The sequence below is a fragment of the Colossoma macropomum genome, unplaced genomic scaffold (genome assembly GCF_904425465.1).
Source record: "Colossoma macropomum unplaced genomic scaffold, Colossoma_macropomum, whole genome shotgun sequence".
Lineage (NCBI taxonomy): Eukaryota > Metazoa > Chordata > Actinopteri > Characiformes > Serrasalmidae > Colossoma > Colossoma macropomum.
This window is the reverse complement of record NW_023494801.1, coordinates 17151838-17171458: the sequence shown is the minus strand read 5'-3', so window position 1 is coordinate 17171458 and position 19621 is coordinate 17151838. Positions and strand designations below refer to the sequence as shown.

The 19621-nt window shown below is 39.8% G+C and overlaps 1 protein-coding gene across 1 annotated transcript in view; it reads right to left on the bottom strand.

Annotated features, from left to right (window-relative positions):
- Positions 1-415: 415 nt before the first annotated feature.
- LOC118821603 (testis-expressed protein 2-like) overlaps positions 416-19621 on the bottom strand; it is a 33609-nt gene continuing 14403 nt past the window's right edge. The window contains exons 5-14 of the mRNA XM_036590299.1: positions 14566-14766; positions 14040-14340; positions 12076-12281; positions 10020-10169; positions 9110-9209; positions 5083-5218; positions 3068-3205; positions 1413-1622; positions 1181-1301; positions 416-631 (exon numbers count right to left, since the gene is read on the bottom strand). Of these exons, the coding sequence (XP_036446192.1) occupies positions 500-631; positions 1181-1301; positions 1413-1622; positions 3068-3205; positions 5083-5218; positions 9110-9209; positions 10020-10169; positions 12076-12281; positions 14040-14340; positions 14566-14766 (1695 nt within the window). The 3' untranslated portion in view covers positions 416-499. The remainder of the gene's footprint in view (positions 632-1180; positions 1302-1412; positions 1623-3067; positions 3206-5082; positions 5219-9109; positions 9210-10019; positions 10170-12075; positions 12282-14039; positions 14341-14565; positions 14767-19621) is intronic.

Here is a 19621-nt window from a genome sequence, read left to right as displayed (position 1 = left end):
CATTCTTTATTGTCCATGAACACTATGTTACAACGACATGCAGGACTACCACAAACTCACCCATGAAAATATTCCATCTTAAGGCCAGTCCATAGCCCAACTCAAATTCTCAAAATCCTTCAATGACAGGATAACATGAACTTAAATGAATGAGTGACATTGACATGTATTCATTTTTTGGAATATCCTTCTAGACGAGATTCTTTTCAAATTGCTGGCCCTGCATTTGTGCTAAACACATGGTATCTGTGTTTATTGTTGAACACTGTCTTAAAGATCATTGCTTCCACGTCTTCAGTAGATTTTTTCTGATCAGTATAAGCTTATATTAAAGGTTCATGAGTCTGTTAGCACAGCAGCTGATCATTTTCCACACAGGATCAATCATTGTCCAGTTTTGTGGCTAGTTCACATGGAGCTGCAGTAAACTGCCCACATACCCATATGAGCTTCATTTGGAACACACACTCTTCTCTTCACCTCTCGGTGTGTCCTAGTTTCACTCCAAACCTCCACATTTCTGCTGCTCCTGACTTTCCCCAGAGGACGGCTGGGATATGGTGGCATTGTCCATTCCAGAGGACATAAGGGGCAGGTACAGGTCATCCATATTGGGCATCACAAAAACTTTCTGTAAACGTAAAAGAAAACATACCAGTTATAAAACTGGCTTTTTTTTTACTCAGTGCTAAATTAAAGTAAATAAATAAATGACAGTATAATTCTTATTTAAAAATGTCCAAAGTAGGGGTGTAAATCTCTGACCTCACACTGTTTTTCGATTTGATTATGACCCTTTAAAAAGGTAAGAACAAAAATAACAAATAAGTGCATCAAGCAATTAGATTGTCTGGTCAAAACTGTTGTATAATTCTAATCTCGAAAACTAATTAAGTTGAATCAGCACCCTCGGACTGCTGCATCATCCAGTATTTTTCACGTAGGATTACTTCAGAATACTTTCCATTATTTACTTGCTTGCTATTACTTGCTATTGATATTCCTATACTGTAGCACTACTGTAGTAAAGCCTGAATTGAATAACTGCTGAATACCAACATTTAATATTGTTTTCTGCCTTTGAATAAATGAACGTCACATCACACAACAGAGTGAAGTACAGAAGTCATACTGTTCTGTGTGGGTGTGTGTGTGTGTGTGTGTGTGTGTGTGTACTGACCTGAAACTCACACTGCAGTTTTCTCTCTATCCACTCGGTGACATGAGTGAAAGTGACCTCTCTCTCGCCCAGCATGGGCTTGACTCGCAGATCCAGCCTCGGGGGAAGTCGGAAACTGTACCTACACGTAGACATGCAAAAGTGCATCAGGACAGCAGCCATAATCCTAATAATACATTAAACATTTTGTATTCTTAAAGAAATAAAAATTTGACAGGAAAGTCGTCAGTACCATATTCGGTCAGTAGGGGGCGGTGGAATGTTGACAGCTAGAGTTCCAGAGAGTTCCAGCACCTCCACAGTGAGCAGCAGGGGAGTGTTAGAGACCTCTGCAATCTTCTTCTTGATGTACTCGTTCTCTGTGGCCTTCTGGAAATACTTAGACTTGGCGATCTTGTCCACAAAGCGCAGAATTTTCCTACTGGTGCTTCCACTGCCGTGGCTGTAGAGATAGAAATCAAATTGAAATACTGACAAAACTTTTCTGTTACAAACAGAGCTTAAAGGGGAATTTCATTCAGAGAGGTTTGATGCAAAGTGCAACATTCTAGAGAAACCTGCAGAGGTGGTTGTGACAGGAATCAGAGATGCAAAGAATTGTATGCCTCTAAAAGCTTACTTACAGAAAGTTATAACATAAACTGCATTTGAATATGATGGCTGATGTCTGAGACATTGTTTTGGAGAAGTTTTGAATTAAGCTTCTGGCGTAAAATAGAACAGGATTTTCTCTCTTTTTTAGTGGGGCAGTGGGATTGCTGGGGTGAGATTATGTTTATGTTATGATGTGATATGTGTGCTGCTGTTGTCTTTAATGTTATGCAGACTGTTTCAAATACATTCAGGGCATAGAGGTACACAGAAGGCATTATATATAAATAATACATATACATTATATTTAAAACCTAAGAATTATATGTGTAGGTTCTGGTCGCTTTGATAGTGTGGCATCCACCACACGCTCCGTGTTGCAGAAGGGGCTTTAGGGACGTGGATGCAAAGCTGTGCCACGCACGTTGCCCCCTCCTTTAGAAAAGACAATTGTTGCAAGTCCCTTAGCTAGAGGTGATATTCCCCGCTGTTCGGGCTGTTTTTCTAAAAAAAAAAAACTGGCTGCTGGTTCTAATAAAAGACTATTGCTTTAAGCAGAAAAATTGCATCCTCCATGTCTTCCTCTGGTTTGTCCCCAACACAACATCACAATAGCAAATAAAACTCTGGACTTCATCCATGATTGTAAAGGCGTAAAGGCGTATGAACTGGTAAGGTTCGCAGAAAAATCAGCTGAATTCCTCTTTAAAATATTTGTCCAGGCCCAACACATTGGACTTTGGAATTGGTAAATGCAGGTGAAACCCTTTAACAGATTTTAGCCTGCATTTACCCCAATTTAGCATTTCTCCCTGCTTTATTCTTCCTTTGTTCTTTTATTCCCTTAGGCAGTTTTTAACAGTTTTGGCACACTGTAGTTACTTGTGATGTTGGCACCAAGGTCCACTGAGACCAACATGAGAACAATGAGTTATGTAATGTCATTGATGAATAAAATTGTCCAATTAAAGCTTAATTTTGGATTGTCTAATTTTGGTTTCCACTAATCCAACGAGGGCTGTTACTTCCGCTTGGCAGCTTAACATTGATGCTGGGTCAACTTTGCAGATGGCAACCATTAGGAATGCGGCGATTTATTCTGTACATTTTTGTGCAGAATTTTGTTAAGCTCGGATTCAAAATTGGGTGCTGAGGATGAGGCTGAACTTCAGGGCTTCTGACAGGTTTAGTTCAAAATTTCACGCCTGATTAAAACTAGGTTATCATGGTTCTGAAGGGGACTGCTGTGGGAAATTCCAGATTCAGGATCAGTCCATTAGAAGAAAAGATTATTACCCATCAGACCCAGGGGGCGTGCTCTTTTCTCCCAGAGTGCCCTGAGGCTCACAGGGCACAGGATCCTCTTCATCAGACGAGCCTGCGCTAGATGACTCCTCATCACTGTCTGCAATGATACACAGCCTTGGCCTAGAGCTAACACACACACGCACACACGCATACAGACAGATAAAGAGTTCACTTTCAGGAGACAAAGCTGTAACTTCATAATATTAGCTAGGACTTCACCTGTAGCCTATGCTATGTGACATACACACTAAAAAACAGTACTTATTTCAAACCTTGTTCTGCCAGACAGTTGAGCCATGTGGTTCAAGTGAAGGCTGCAAAACAACGTGCAGAGAAGTGAGTGAAGGTATGTTGGTCTGTTTGAGAGGGTTGGAGGGTTTAAAACCCGATGCTTCATAGTGCAAAAGATTCTAATCCAGATTGAATCTAGTCTCCAAAATATAGTAATGAAAAAGCCCTAATAATTTAACAGAAGTTATAATCAAAATAAGTCCAAATGTAATATTACATGTTATATAGTTAGCATATTCCACTTTCAAAAATCCATCATGGCTAATATGTTTAGCTAGGATAGGCCAAAAAAAATCATGTGAGAGTATACAAACAAGCACAGAGGACACTGTCTAGTTACAGGTCGTGACTGTCGAATTAATTTATACCTTAAAAATTTCATATACAGTTGTACGCACACGTTTATATACCCCTGGCCAAATAACATATTTTGTTGATTTTTGAAGTGAAAAGAAGTAAAAACTAACTCTGCAGCAAACTATTTTATTTTTTTCTGCAAATGTTAATGCACAGTTACTTTATATTTGATTAACTTAAAAATAGATAAGTTGTAAATTGTAATTGTGGCATGTGCAAAAGTTGATTGACTTGTTAGTAGTAGTTAGGCAGGGCAAGAGTTATCCTAGATGATGACAATTCCAAAGTGTAATAAATTCTCTGACTCTTCAAACTTTGTTCCAACGTTCAGCAACCATGGACTCCTATAAGCAGCTGGCTGAGGTTTTGAGAATGAAGCTAATTGATGCTTACAAAGCAGATGAAGGCTATAAAAAGATATCAAAATGCTTCAGGCTCATGCTTTTCACTGTCCAAGATATCATTAAAAATGGCAGTTAAGCAAACTGTGGTCCAACAAGATCTGTAAGACCAAGAAAACTCTCAGATCATAAGCTGGCCAGAAAGGCAAAGCAAAACCCTGATACAACAGCAAAGGACCTGCAGGAAGGTTTAACTGACCTAGGAGTGGTGATGCACCATTCTACCATGAGGTGTTGTTTGCACAAACATGGAAGATTCATCCCAAGTAATGTTTCTGTTCCAGAATAGCTAATGATGATTATGTTTTCAGTTTCATTTTTATTCCTATTGAACAATTTATTTCTAAATTTTTGGTTTTGTTTCCAAATCAGTTTGGAAATCCTGCATGTGACTTCAGGTTCTATGTTCGGTAAATGTTTGTGTTTCAGCATCACTTGAAAAATACCGGATATTGTCATCAGCCCACAGTTTCCATCCCCATCACATCCCTAGTGTTAATGCGGCAAGTTATTTAAAACCATTGTGCTGTTCATTGAATAACCTTTAACCCTTATGTTGCTTGGCAAACATAGTGGTCTGTCAACAAACTACATTGCTTGGGAGAAAAATCTTTGTTTACATTATTATTACTAACAGATTATTTAATGAACATTGGTGTATTTTAATATTTATGCTTATAAAAGCTCTGCCTTGTTTTGTGCCTAAAACAGTAACAGTCTAAGGCTTATTGCTTTAATCCAGAAGGAGGGTACGTGTTGACAGATTGGAAAAAAGAAGGAGAGATAGGAGAGTGATAGAGAAAAGGAGAGAAAAGCCTTCCAGCAGTGTCCTTCTTTAAAGACTTGCTATTCATTACTGCTCAGTGTCAAAGCTGACTGCAGGAGTGAATACACCTTCACTTTCCCACTCACACACATACACTTAGACACACAGTGATGAGAGAAGCCTCCTACCCCACTAGTCCACTGCACTCTGTGAGGTTCTCTGCCTCTGACACACTCTCTCTCCCCAGCTTTTGCAGATTCATCTTTGTCTCCAGAGTCATCTGTAGAGAGCCAGTGTAGACCACCTCCAGCTCCAGCCACAGGCCTACGCACACACAGAGACATGCCAACACATATACACATCAAGCTGTTGCCATGACTATGAAAAAGGCTGGTCAACCCAACCTAACCGAAGGACCTCAGTGAAACATTTCATGGATGTTCTTGCTCGGCATACTTTAGTCTGAAACTGAGTACTTCCATAGTGCTTCCACAGCTGCTTGTGGTGCAAGTAGTGTTTACACTGGAAAATGAAACGAGACGGCTCTTGGCTTTGACGTAAGAGTCTTGGAAAGAAAACTTTAATTGGTAATTAGTATGGAACACCGATCAGGCATAACATTATGACCACCTCCTTGTTTCTGCGCTCATTGTCCATTTTATCAGCTCCACTTACTATATAGGTGCACTTTGTAGTTCTACAATTACAGACTGTAGTCCATCTGTTTCTCTGCATACTTTGCTAGCCCCCTTTTACCCTGTTCTTCAATGGTCAGGACCCCCATGGACCCTCACAGAGCAGGTACAGTTTGGGTGGTGGATCAGACATAGCAGTGCTGCTGGAGTTTTTAAACACTGTGTCATCTCACTGTCCACTCTATTAGACACTCCTACCTTGTCAGTCCACCTTGTAGATGAATTATCCACCACCCAAATAGTACCTGCTCTGTGATGGTCCATGGGGGTCCTGACCACTGAAGACCAGGGTAAAAGGGGGCTAACAAAGTATGCAGAGAAACAGATGGACTACAGTCTGTAATTGTAGAACTACAAAGTGCACCTATATAGTAAGTGGAGCTGATAAAATGCACAATAAGCGTAGAAACAAGGAGGTGGTCATAATGTTATGCCTGATCGGTGTACATTATGTAATGGTTCTTTAAACCTTAAAAAGGTTTAGAAAGTAATTTTAGCACCTCTTAACACAGCACACCTCATCATTTACAAAAGTTTTTTAAGGACCCAAATGTGGTTTGTCTATATCATCGCTCCAAAGATCCTTTTTGGCACCTTTATTTTTATAAATGTTTGCAGAATGTAGAGTACTGTTAATACCTGTTTGATCTACTAGAATGGAGAAAAAAGTGTGAAAAGTGAAAAGTGTTTGCAATCATTGGTCACTGCAGTTTAAACATTTAAAATGTGTGTAATATGTTTTTGTCTTTCAGTAACTAACTGTAACAAATTTACAATGTTATTCAATACAATTTGATTCAAGTCTCGAATTTAACACGTTTTTCAATACAGCAAAAATAGTGAGTGAATGTCGGCACTTCATTTGTATGATAGTTTCCATTCTCAGTTTATTAGAGAATTCAACATTATAAAAGTACAATATTTGAGTCCAAAGCTATGCTTTATTGTGTCACAATCTAATACTCTAGCCATAAGTTAATATGATAGCCTCAAGCTAACACGCATGTCATGGTCCAATATGACACGCTGTGATGCAATTCAATACAATATGACTGAATGTTTTACTGTTACATCTTTATCATTTGCATTAGGCTATTTGTAATATTCAGCTAATGTTTTAAAATGTTACAATGTAAACTAAGCATGGTACGTAATAGCAAACTTTACTTGCTAGCTGATTAATCAAGTACTTTATAATCTTAAAGTTGCTAAAAAGGGTTCGGTGCTAAAAAGGGTGAAGTGATGCTGAAGATAAGGCATATTTGGTTTCCTAAAAAAACTTTCAATGGTTGGTACAATTCAACAATGTCATGTGTCACGTGGTGTTTCTTTTTAAGGCAGAAAGTTAGTGTGTATTGCGTCACAGGCCGTGTCATTTGTATATATGTATTGCACATTATTGAATTATTATTATTATTATTGAATTATTATTGAATTAAACCTATTTATTTAATCTAATAATCTATTGTATATATTCTCTCAAACACTATAATAATCACAGAACGGTCAAAAATATCACCCATTCTTAAGTTTAGTAGTGCCATTATTTAGAGACTGGATATTACATGGTAAACCATATATAACACACGTGTCAAGCTCCAGTCCATGCGGGCCAAAGTACTGCAGACTACAGCAAATTGCCTCATTAAACACACCTGATTCAGCTCATTAGCTAATTAGCAAGGCCTTCATGAACTAAATTCAGAGTGCTAGATGAGGGTAAAAGCTAATCTCTGCAGTACTTTGGCCCGGAAGGTGGCCAGTTTGATACGTCTGATATAAAATGTATTTGGGTCAGAAGTATTCCATTCTGTAACCCAAGATATTAAAGCATGCAGCCTGTGCACTATGAGCTTTGGTCAGTCAGACTAAGTAGATTAGAAGTTCTTTTGTTTGGAACAAAAGGAAGAGTATTATGGAGCTTTACAGAGTTTAGAGGGTTAAATTTGTAAACGAGAGCTGGCTTATGCAAGTTGCAGGGACCGTTAAGGTCAGTGTGATGTTTGTATGAATGTGTATATATATGTGTGTGTGTGTGTGTGTGTGTGTGTGTGTGTGTGTGTGTAAAATGCAAGCTGGGTATGAGGGGCTATTAAAGGGTACACAAATGCACTACACGTTGCATGACTATGAATTTTTATTAGTTGACCATTCAAAACATAGTTGACTAGTAAACTAGTCGTCATTAGCATTTTTAAAAAAGTGTCCAGGGGCTAAGAGTGGCGCAACCGTCTAAGTGTTGGCCCTCTCATCAGGAGATCGTGAGTTCGATCCCTGGTGATGCTACAGCCATCCGTAGCCGGGAGTCCAAGAGAGCACAATTGGCCTCGCTCTCTCTGGGTGGGTAGGATGGCCCCTCCTTCTCCCCCCATCACTTAACGCGATGCTAGTCAGCGCAGACTTCTGTTAGCTGACGTAACAGAACTGGCGGTTGACGCTTTCCTCCGAGCGCGTTCAGCTGTCCAGTGACGTTGCGTGAGCGGCAGTTTGAAAAGAAGTGGTGACTGGCTTCACAGGTCTTGGAGGAAGCCTGTGTTAGCCTTCACCCTCCTAGCGGTGATGGTATCGTGTGATTGGGGGAGTCCTAACTAGCAGGTGGAACTGGAGACGACTAAATTGGGGAGATAATTGGGTTAAAATCAAAAAAAAAATGTCTGTAGTAAACTAATCGTCATTAGCATTTTTAAAAAAGTGTCCAGGACGTCTGTAAAAAGTATTTTATTAGCTTATTGCTAATAGGTGCTGGGCCAGCAGATGCTGCAGTTTGAGCTGCACAGCAGAAGAGTTTTTAGTTGTTGTTAGTTGAATTTAAGTATGCCTTAGCCTCAGGCACTCTGTCCACAAAAGTACACAGACTGTCTGATGTAAACTGCATGCTAAAGTCACCACAGCCCTCCCCTAACAGAGAACTGTATCTGGCCATCAGTGCTTCCATGAAATGGCTTTATCAGTCCAAAACAATTGTTTATCAAGCTAAATGCTAGTAGTAAGCAGTTGCATCTCTGTAGATAAGCCTTTCAATATAATGTACAGTTTCTAAACCAGAAAATGTTCAAACATTAAGAAGTTATTGCTGAATATTGTTTGAAAGCGTAGACAGTAAGTTTGCCCCATGTTGCTGATTGCTACTTCACTTTATCCAACAAAAGTTTATTTTTGTTGCAGGCACGTTACACTAAACGGTCTGTGATCAGTTGATCTGTAAGTCAAATAGCCCTTTCCTATCAGAGACAGGAGTTTCTTAAAACCTACCCGGTCTGGCTTATAAGCCTGCATTTTAGTCCAGTTTTGCACAGCTAACATTGAAATTGGTTTAATCTTGTGTAGTATTGCCACACTAATAAATTGTGTTTGTTCATTGCCGTTTTCACCACGGCTGCATTTCAGGCCCTGTTCAGGCCCACAGCACAGACTAGTGGATTTCTAGTCGACTAGTCCATGCAACCCCAAGCATGCACACATTTTTAATTTTTCATCACAATGGGTGTATACTTATTGTGCAAGTGTGTGCATATTTTACCTCTTTGATCCACTGAAGGTTTGGAGGTACTCAGCACGTGCGGCATGCATGTGCCCATGTCCAGCTCGGCTAGGGTCAGCTCGTTCATGAAGTATGGCAACTGCCGGGAGACAAAAAAAAGCTAGTGTAAATCTCAATGACATAACTCATATACAGGAACTACAAAATACATTTAAAAGGCAAACTTACAATGATCTTCACAATGACATCTACACAATACCAATCACTGAACCTAAGATAAAACTTGCTAAGGCTAACATCTTTAATAAAGAAAGTGTCTGGATAATAAGGTCGTTATGCACGGTCTGGTAAACATCTCATTCTCAAGCTTAACGCCTCATTCCCATTATGGGTTCAGCAAGCTGAATCACTATTATGCTGCAAAACGCTTTGTGGTTCGGCTCCAGCTTGGGCGATCAGGAGTAGTTTTACAGAGAGAGAGAGAAAGAGAGAGAGAGACAGAAATGACATGCAGCCCTTTAGCAGCCTCTCGCTAGTGAACAGTGATTAGCCCTGGCAACCTGTACATGAACTGCACAACATCCACCTACTTACTGATTATCTACACAAAGTGGGTGGAATTCTTCTGGCAGCCCTGACACCCTTATTACAGGACATTTAGTACAGGACTTAACGGACAACTGTAATTAGCCTGAACCTTGTGAGCAAGTGAAGGGACAGCTACTGCTAACGCTTCTGTAACCTTGCATGATCTGCATGCACTGCAATAAAACTATGTGGAGAAAGACGCCACGCAAGGGAATCCTTTTGGGAGCTGCCCTTGCTTTGCCCAGTGTAAAGACCTTCGTTTCAGCTGACATGGCGAGCCTCGCCTTGTAGCAGATCCTGCTGTGCTTAGTTAAGCTTTGTTTTGCTAGGCTCATTCAGACACCAATTTTTGCCCTCTCACCTTGATCTTGGTCAGCTTCTTCTGGATCTTGTGGGCCACCTGGTCGGCCCAGTACTTCTCCCTCAGAAAGTCCCAGAAGATCCTCCCGATGAGAGCATTGATCCATGCTGGCCTGCTCTCACCCTGCTCTGCCCCCCGATCGCTGGACAGCTGCAGCCAACAGTAGACGAATGACATAAAGAAGAGCATCTATGCAGATGTTACTGCACTCCACAGTGCCTGGCATAAATTCCAGCATTTACTTTTTTATAATGACAAGAACTTCGTTTAGCATTACTTTAATTGTTTAACTGTTGTTCAAACAAGCCACATTATGCAATGCAATACTTCATTAAACAGTTTTATTGGTGGGATTTCTCGCACTGTGGTGATGCGGGCATCCGCATCCGAGTTACATACGTAGGTGAAATGTCCACACGCATTTGGACATGCACCAAAGGGGTCACCAAATAGTGATGATGAAGATCAGGGAATAGAGCCAAACCACAAGCTCTACTCTTGGGGCGAGGCTGAGCTGAGCCTCTCTGAAACAGATCTTAAAGAATGGCCATTTAAACACAATGATTATACACAATGATTATACACACCGATCAAGCCCCGCCCTCCGGGGGTCTGTCTGGGCATGTGCCTGTCCTAGAGCCTTTTACATTTTGGTGTTTCCCCTGCTCTAGTACACCTACTACCATCCAACCTTAGTCTTAAAAATAAAGGTGTTCAAAATAATTACTAGAAGCAATGCCATAGAAGAACTGCTTTTAGTTTCCTATTGAACCTTTCAATGGATGGTTCTTTAAAGAACCATTTTCAAAAAAAGAAATGCGCATATTAATTGTTTAAAACATTGTTGTTAAGTTACCCTTATTAATCCCACAATGGGAAAATTTCACCTCCACATTTTAACCCATCCATGCAGTGAAACACCCACACTAAGGGGAAGTGAGTACACATGCCTGGAGCAATGGGCAGCCCTAACCATGGCACCTGGGGGGCAGTTGGTGGTCAGGTGCCTTGCTCAAGGGCACTTCAGTCATGGACTGTTGGCTCGGGGGGTCAAACCAGCAACCTACTGTTCACAAAGCTGGTTCCCTAACCTCCAGCCCACAACTGCTCCTGTGTGGAATGGCTTTAAAGATCCCACAAAGGTTCTATCAAGGGCTGCGCAATATGATAATATTCTGTTATTATTGTGACAATTTACATCACAAAATGCTTTTCTGAGCATAATATGGATCTTGTGAGTACCTAAAGAACAGTGATCAACTACGCGTTAGGCATTATTAAGCCAGTAGAATAGAGTGGTGAAATGTGTGAAATGTTGAATAAAAATTGTTTCACTCATAGTTTTTATAATACATTTTTTTTAAGTGAGATACAGGTTCTGTTCCAACTTAACAAACTCGGAAAAAACATATTATGTATCGTGAAATTGTCTTCAAGTAATTATGATGTTATATTTTTAATTTATATAATGCTGACCCCTAGTTATATGTTAAACGTTCATTACCACTTCAAGTTTTGTCCTTGAACCATATGTTGTTGTCATTCAAGAACCTTCATTTTTATCAAGTGTATTCACCTAATTTACAAGCCCTTTCTCAGTTGAAGCAGGTCAGGACAACACTAAATAACACTAAATAATGCAGGGAAGGGGCATTCCAAGACCATGATTGAGAACCAGTGACTTATAAAATGTGACACAGCAAGCGGCCTGCCTGATAATCCAGGTATTGAACTGACTGGATTTTGTGTCCCAGTATCCAGTGTTCTGCTGAGCGGGTTTTTCTTCAGCTCATTTTCCAATTCAAGCTGTTGTTTTGTCTATTGGTTTGATCAATATGAATGATGGTGGATTAGATGAAAGGTCTTGAGTTAAACAGGGCTAAAATTGGATTTCTAGAATAGACTGGAAATCCGAGAAAGACATCAAGGACTGTATAGAGAGTGTTTTCAAAAATACACCTCTAGGCTATTGTCTGCTGTCAAATGCAAATTTGGAAACTTCACTGTAGTGATTCATCAATATTTTGTGGTAGGCTCAGAGTTCTGGGTGTCTCACCCTGTGTGTGTCAGTGGGGCTGCCTGGTTCGCTGTGGCTGGGACTGGGTGTAAGGCTGCAGCTCTCTGACATGACAAAGCGAGCCATGTAGGAGCTGTAGTCCAGCAAGATCTTCTCTCTGACTGAGCCAGCCAGCTCCCGCAGGCCTAGCATGGAGGCCAGATCATCAGTACTGCCTCGACTGGACCCTTTAGCACTGCACACCTCTAGAAAGAGAAAAAGATGAAGGAAAAAAAAGAATTTTATGTGAAACCTTTTCACATAAAAGCCACTTTTTTGTCATGTTAAAGCCAATGCTGTGCTTTGAAAGGATTCAAAGCACAGCATTGGCTTTAACATGACAAAAAAGTGGCTTTCAGTAGAGTGATTTAATTTTGCTACCTGAACAATGACCATAATAATCAGTAAATCAGAATCAATTTCAGCTTGTCAACTGAACCGGGCACTTCTTTATTCAACCTGTCTATATACACACCAATAAGCCAAAACTTTATAACCACCTGCCTACAGTGCTGTTGGCCCTCATGTCATGTGCTGCCAAAACAGCTCTGACTTGCCAAGGCATGGACTCTTCAAGACCTCTGAAGGTTCCTTTTGGTATCTGGCACCAAGACATCTGCAATGATGTTTAGGTAGGTGGCTAATGTAAAACTGATGTCTACATGAATGCCTGGACCCAGGGTTTCCCTGCAGAAAAATGCCCGGAGCATCATACTCCCTCCACTGGTTTGTCTTCTGCCCACAGTGCATCCGGGTGCCATCACTTCCCCAGGTAAATGCTGTACATGTACCCAGTCCACGTGATGTAAAAGAAAATGGGACGCATCAAACCAGGCGACCTTCTTTCATTGCTCCAAGGTCCAGTTCAGATGCCTGCATGCTCATAGTAGGTGGTTTTAGTGGTGGATGAGTGATGAGCCTTGGGCGCCCAAACCCTGCTTCCAGATCATGGTTGGTCCCTCCACTGTCAGTAGGTACTCACCACTGCTGACCACAAGTACTCCATAAGCCTTGCCATTTTGGAGATTCCCCAACCCAGTCATCGTGCAAAAAAAATGTGACCCTAGTCGGCATCACTCAGGTCTTTACACATGCTTTATCCTGCATCCAACAGATTGATGGGAAGAACCACCATCTTCTTCCTGTTCACTTACCGTCTAATATACCCCAGGCCTTGACATGCACCATTGTTGCGAGATAATCTATGCTATTCACTTCAACTACAGTAATAATGTTTTGGCTCATCAGTGTACAGTTGGATACTGTAAGATATTTTATGTGATAGTCGTAGAAAATCTAACATTTGTCCCACATTCCATAATTTTTTAGTTTTATAAAATATCACTTAAAACATGTTTGCAATAATGCTTTGCTCCAATCACCAAACTTGTTTGTTTAGTTCTAAAAAGTGGTGCCATTGAGGAAACATAACTGGTTAAAGAGCTAATGTAATGCACAAAAACTGAAAGCGCTGACAGTGAAGTCAAAAAAGAGAGTGAAAGTCTGGCTCTCTTATAATTCTCTTAGAAGATATATAAGCTTCTTAAAAATAAAGAATGTAAGAAAAAGGCTACAATAAGTTTATATTATCTTTATAGTCTTTCATTAGAATCTCTTTTTTTTACATAATCTAGTTTTAGGCTGCTGGCTATAGGCCTTCTGTAAATTTCATTTGTACTCTGCACTGTAGAGGAGATTTACAGCAGGTTAATAACAACTATACAACCTGTTTATCATCAAATCACACACAAACATTTTCTAAGCCACTTATCCTTCATTCTATTGACATGCTTTTCTATGGACATTAAATCAGCGGTACATGCACAATTGAGCACATGTCAGCAATGGATGCACCTTAAAGTAGCTAAATTCACTAATTAGAAGAGGTGTCTAAAAACTCTTGGACATATACTGTATCTTTTGATACTGAATATTAGCAATGACTCAGTTGTGAGCCTCTGCACCTGTCTTGGACTCATCTCTGCTAAAGTGGGGCTTGGCCTTCGAAGCTAACAGGAAGTGCTGGTACCACTCCTCTTTCTCTCTCCCTGTACGCCCAAACAGGTAGAGCATGGTGGTCTGGCCTGCTTCCTTCTCTGTCTGTGGAGGTTTCTCTGCTCTCTCGCTGTCTTCCTCTGCTCCTTCCGCTGGCTCACTGGTTCCCTCGTCCTCTTTGTGCTCTTCTTCCTCAGCCAGCATGATGCAGATGGGATACTTCTTATTCCACACTCTCTTTTTTGCCAAAACCTCTGGCAGCAGAAAAACCTGTCAAAGGTGAAACCATTTGACTATAAGCAGTCTGTGGATACAAATTAAAAAGATAATCTTTATTTTTTGATAGTCTTTGTGCAGTAAAGATGCCACAGTTCGCTCAACAAAATGTGACCATTAATTTAACATTAAAAAACATACATAAACATAGCTGAGGGTTCATCAATAGGTATTTGCGCTTACAGTGTATGAAACATAAGAGTTTAGTCTTGACCTGACCTTGCTGTTGGTCAGCTGGAAACTGCGTGAGCGCACAAATGTGGTGTCATGGGCAGGTTCGTGTGTGCTGGCTCGGCGTGTGATGTTGATGCGGGGGTACGCCAGATGCAGACGGAAGCCTTCCAGGGTGACATAGACAGAGTGACACATTGAGGGGTGGTAGGTCTCCGGATCATAGGAGTTCATTTCATTCATCCAGCCCTGCAGTGCAGCACAAAGCACATGGGTTTAATAACAACTCACAGTACTGAGTTAGGGTTAGGTTAGGGTTGCCGCATTAACATTCGAGTCATCTACCAATTATTTTAACAATTAATAAAGTAAACAGAGACTTTAAAAAGGCTGAACAAAAATTGATTTAGTGGACTAAATAATAACAAACCATGCATATATTCTGTTTAAAAAAATAAAACTGTAAGTTTACTCTAGCCAAAATGAAAAATGTACATCTGTTGTAAACACGCCTGCTCAGTTACGGTGGTCTCTAGAGTGAGATTTTCTGGTTTGAAGCAGTTATCGTGAGAGGTCTCGTGCCCACTTTTCCAAATTTACATAGCACTATAGGCAACGACAGAGATGCCATTCTCCCTGTTATGAGTGTACCACCAAAATGATTTTGGAGCTGTTATTTTAGGGCACAATTGTTACATAAAGTTGCTTTAAAGACAAGGAAAACCCCTTTCTGATTACATATCTTGAACGTGGGAGGAACCTTTGAAACTGCTTCAGGTTGATTTTTGGAGGCAGACTGCTGTGAAATGTTTTTGTTTTTTTTTCATTAGGTGGTGAATTCAGATGGATAGCTAACGTTACTGCTAGGAAGCTTATTACTGCCATAAGCATTGTAACAGTCTTCAAATAATCATTACGGTAGAAAAAATGGATTATTCAAGTGAAAGATAAGGAGGATAAGAAGCTAAAAGCTAAAGTTAGCAAGGTAGCTACCTCGTTATCTAGATACCTTACCTCAGTTTGGCTTCTTTTCTTTGTCTGAAAGTACAAAAAAATTGCACCTGGCATCCATTTTGGTTCAATCAATTAAGATGGAATCACTGTTTTCTTTACAATTTTGTTTGACAGCTGAGGAAACAGCACTAATACTAGCTTGGTTTTTTCTTAGCCAAAAGATAAGAGCCTAGCAGTCAGGATTGGTTGACATCACAAGGATTCTCAGTGGTTGTATAATGCATGATAAGTGTTGTGGTGAGAAAATGGTGATGAATAAAACATGAAAACGATATCAAATCATGTCAAACTGGAAAGGGTGAGGAATATAATGCTGTGCTACAGAATACTGCATAAAATGACTACATATTAAACTCTAGTTAGACTCAAGACTAAAATGTCCCACATATTTCCAAAATGGTGACCAGTGAAGGATAAAACATTTGTAACTTTCAAAGTAAGTTCATGAAGTATGTTTTGTCCCTTTAGTTTTTATGCTGATGCTGGATGCTGTAAAAAAATTTTATTGCAGAATAAATTTCCATAAAATAATAACACAGCATTAAACGTGCCTGAAGACTTTTTGCTTCATGTAGTGTTCTAAGAACAAAAGGGCTCACAGTTTATTTAATGATACTAGTGAGGCCTACAGGCACTTAGTACGCAACAGATAATGAGGATAATCACAGCCTTTTCCATGACATTCTCCCTCTCTGTATGGGGTATCTATTCTGAGATTTTCACTGGGGTGTCCATATTGTCAGCAGCACCTGCTTCTACAGGGACTTTCTTTGAAGCTTGCTGGGTACTGGCACCACAACAAACTCTTGATAAATCTTATCATGAAAAATTCTATGTGGAATTAAATGTGTAGAATGGGTGCAGGAAACATACAGAAACTAAGACAAGAAAATAAAATGCAGAAAAATACACCATTTGTGACTTATTTGTGATTAAATCTGACACGTTAAGAGGCATTTTCATGTCCAAGTTACAGCTAAAGTATGTATAGCATAGTAGCTCCCAGATGGGTAAATGAAGCTTAATTAGATGAAGAATATCTGGAGGGCAGTATAATTGTACTGAACAGATGTGGGCTGCAAGTCTCATTCATTCAATCTCTCAGGGAGTGGCATATTAATCACCCTTAACAGCTAACATCTGCCCCAACATGCAGGTCTGTGTATGTCTATGTGAGTGAGAAGGAGAGAGACAAAAGTACTGTATCAGCATAAATAGACAATAAAGGAAATCTGCGAGCAGAGTGATTTTTTGGACTCCTTTTCTGCTGAGATAAGGCATTGATATTGACTTTATTAATACCCTGTGTACATTAGAGGGTTTAAGTGGCACAAGTCAAATCATTTTTCCTAAATGTGATCTGTTTATTTTCATATCTATGTGAACACAAAAATCATATCTTTTCGGATCAGACTGAGTCAATTTCATACACTAGATGCTGGCCCTGTGTGTACAAATATATCCAGACACTCTTCTAATTACTGAATTCAACTACTATAAGGTGCACCAACTGCTGACACGTGTTTAAACAGCTTGTATAGTCTGGGATTATACAAGTTGTATAATAAGATATATATTGTAAAATGGGATTCTCTGGAGCAGCCACACATGAGCCTAAGGTCACCATGCCTAATGCCAAGCACTGGCTATAGGGGAACTGTGTTCTCTGGAATGATAGAGCACCTTTGGGATGAGTTGGAGTGGCGTTTGTCATCTAGAATGAATTATCCTAATGCTTAATGCACTAATGCTAGTGCATCAAATATAGAGACAGACAGAAAAAATATTAATGGGTTACGATTATAAAATTAATTTATTTCCCATTTATTTTTATTAAGCAGTGCTTAACTGCTTAAATGTACAAGCACTAACCTAATCTTACCTTTTTACCTGACCTTACTAATGCCCTTGTGTATGTATGCAATCAAATCCTCACAGCAATGTCTCAACGTCTAGTTCAAAGTGGTCCCAATACAGTAGAGGCTGTTCCTGCAGCAAACTCCCTATTAACATCCTTGATGTAAGAAAAAAAGTTAGATGAGCAAGTGTCTGCAAACGTTTGGGCATATAATGTATGTGGTCCTAGATCAGATACATATTTTATGGCCATGAATGGTCAGAATGGCCAGATTGGAACTTTTTTTTTTTTGTTTTTATACATCACGCTTTGTTGTAAAATTCAGATTTTAAGCGATTAACATCTGATTTATAAGCAAGGCAGAACGTTTAACAGCCGTGCTAGCTAGCTAAGTTAATATAACCTAGACCACAACTAATATAAATGCTTTAGAGTGGCTAAATTACGCTAAATCATCTGCCATGTTGGTTTTATGGCAAAAACAATCTGTTTTAGATTGGATTTTTGCCAGCTTGTCTGACCTCATGAACACCAGCGACCAAACACATATATGAGGTTAGCACAGATAAGTCAATTGAACAACTGTAATGTGAACATAGCTATAGAGTCACTCTATCTTGGCTAATGCCCTGGACACACCAAACCAACTATCAGCTGTCATTCACCGTCAGGCTGTTGGGGAGTGTCGGTGCCCGATCGTCAGGTTAGCATTGGCGATCAGCCATGAAAGAGGGCAAATGAGGAGAGACATGAATGCAAGAGGACACATTCCCAACGAGAAAAAAATTACATTGTTATGAATAAACATGGAAGCCCAGGAGCTCGTAAGGTGCTCTGACAACACAGTAACATGGGATATTCACTTATTTCATGGACATTTTTTTCTTTTTCAGCTGTAGTCTTTGCGCTGTGTTTGAGTGCACATTTATACCCTAGGCGAAAAACAACAGTGAGCTGACAGAATGCAGTCATGAGTTGAACATAGCTCGGGTTCTTAAACTTTGGCTTGATGTGTCCTGGGACGAAAACAAACCCACTTACTGACATGCTATAGACCACTGAAGTCATGTTGTCATTTTGTAGTCGGCGCCATGAAAGGTCTGAAAAGAATTTCTACACAAGAAGAATGAATGCAAAAATTACCTCTGTCGCATCCTGTAATAATCAGAAATGTTCCAAAGCTGATACGTTGTGCCCTGTGAACATTTTACTCTTGAATATCAGTGGATCCTCTGAATTACAAAGTCATTAAAGAGTCAAAATATGAATATTGCTACATAAGCTAAAGCAACTGCACACTGAATTGACGTCATTAGACTGGCAGTCTCCTCAAAAACATGCAAACCGGCACGCTTTGCCAGTGGTTCCATGTACAGAATGAGGGCAGATGAAAAGAAGTCAGAAATAAGGAATGTTTCCCTGTTAAGTTACAATGCAGTTATCTAATACTTTCTGAAACACAACAGATCTTTCCCTATTATTTGTATCTTGCTTTGGAAAGCTCTACAAACCTACCTGCACTACCTGCAAAGTATCCTATTTATTCTTTTAATGCTGGTAACATTTTCTGATAAGGATATTCACTAGTTTTATGTTAGAATTTGTTTGTTAAATAGTGTTATAATAACTGCTGCCCCATCTAAGGTGGAACGGGAAAACTCGAACAAGCAGCTGGCGAAAAATAAGATAACTTCAGCTTTGTCAAGTGTTAAAAGGCATGATAAGGGCTGAAAAGGTTGCTCTGTTTCTGCTTGACAGCTGGGTAACATTAACTTATTTTTGCTGTTTCAGGTCAGTATTGTTTTGTCCCATTTACATATGTTTATGATAACTAATCACAACTACAGCACCATTTAAGGTGGAACGGGAAAATTCAAACAAGAAACTGGCAAAAAAGAAGCTAAATCTAGCCTCATAGTTTTAACCCTGGTAGAATTTTTAATAAGCATTTTTAGGCTATCAAAATATCCTACCTAGAGGTTTAATTTATGGGCTTACCTATAAATAACCGTTACGGTAGGACATTTCGATAAGCCTTATTTTTGTGAAACTGGTGTGCAGTAGCAATAGCTTGCATATAGCAATATCAGTATTACAACTCTTCAACGACCATGTAATTCAGAGGATCCAGTGATATTCATCATTTTTATCTACCACATGGTGCGACAGAGGCAATTTTTTGAAAACCCCCATTCATTTTGGCGAAAATTGAACTTAGACCCAGAGTTCCTA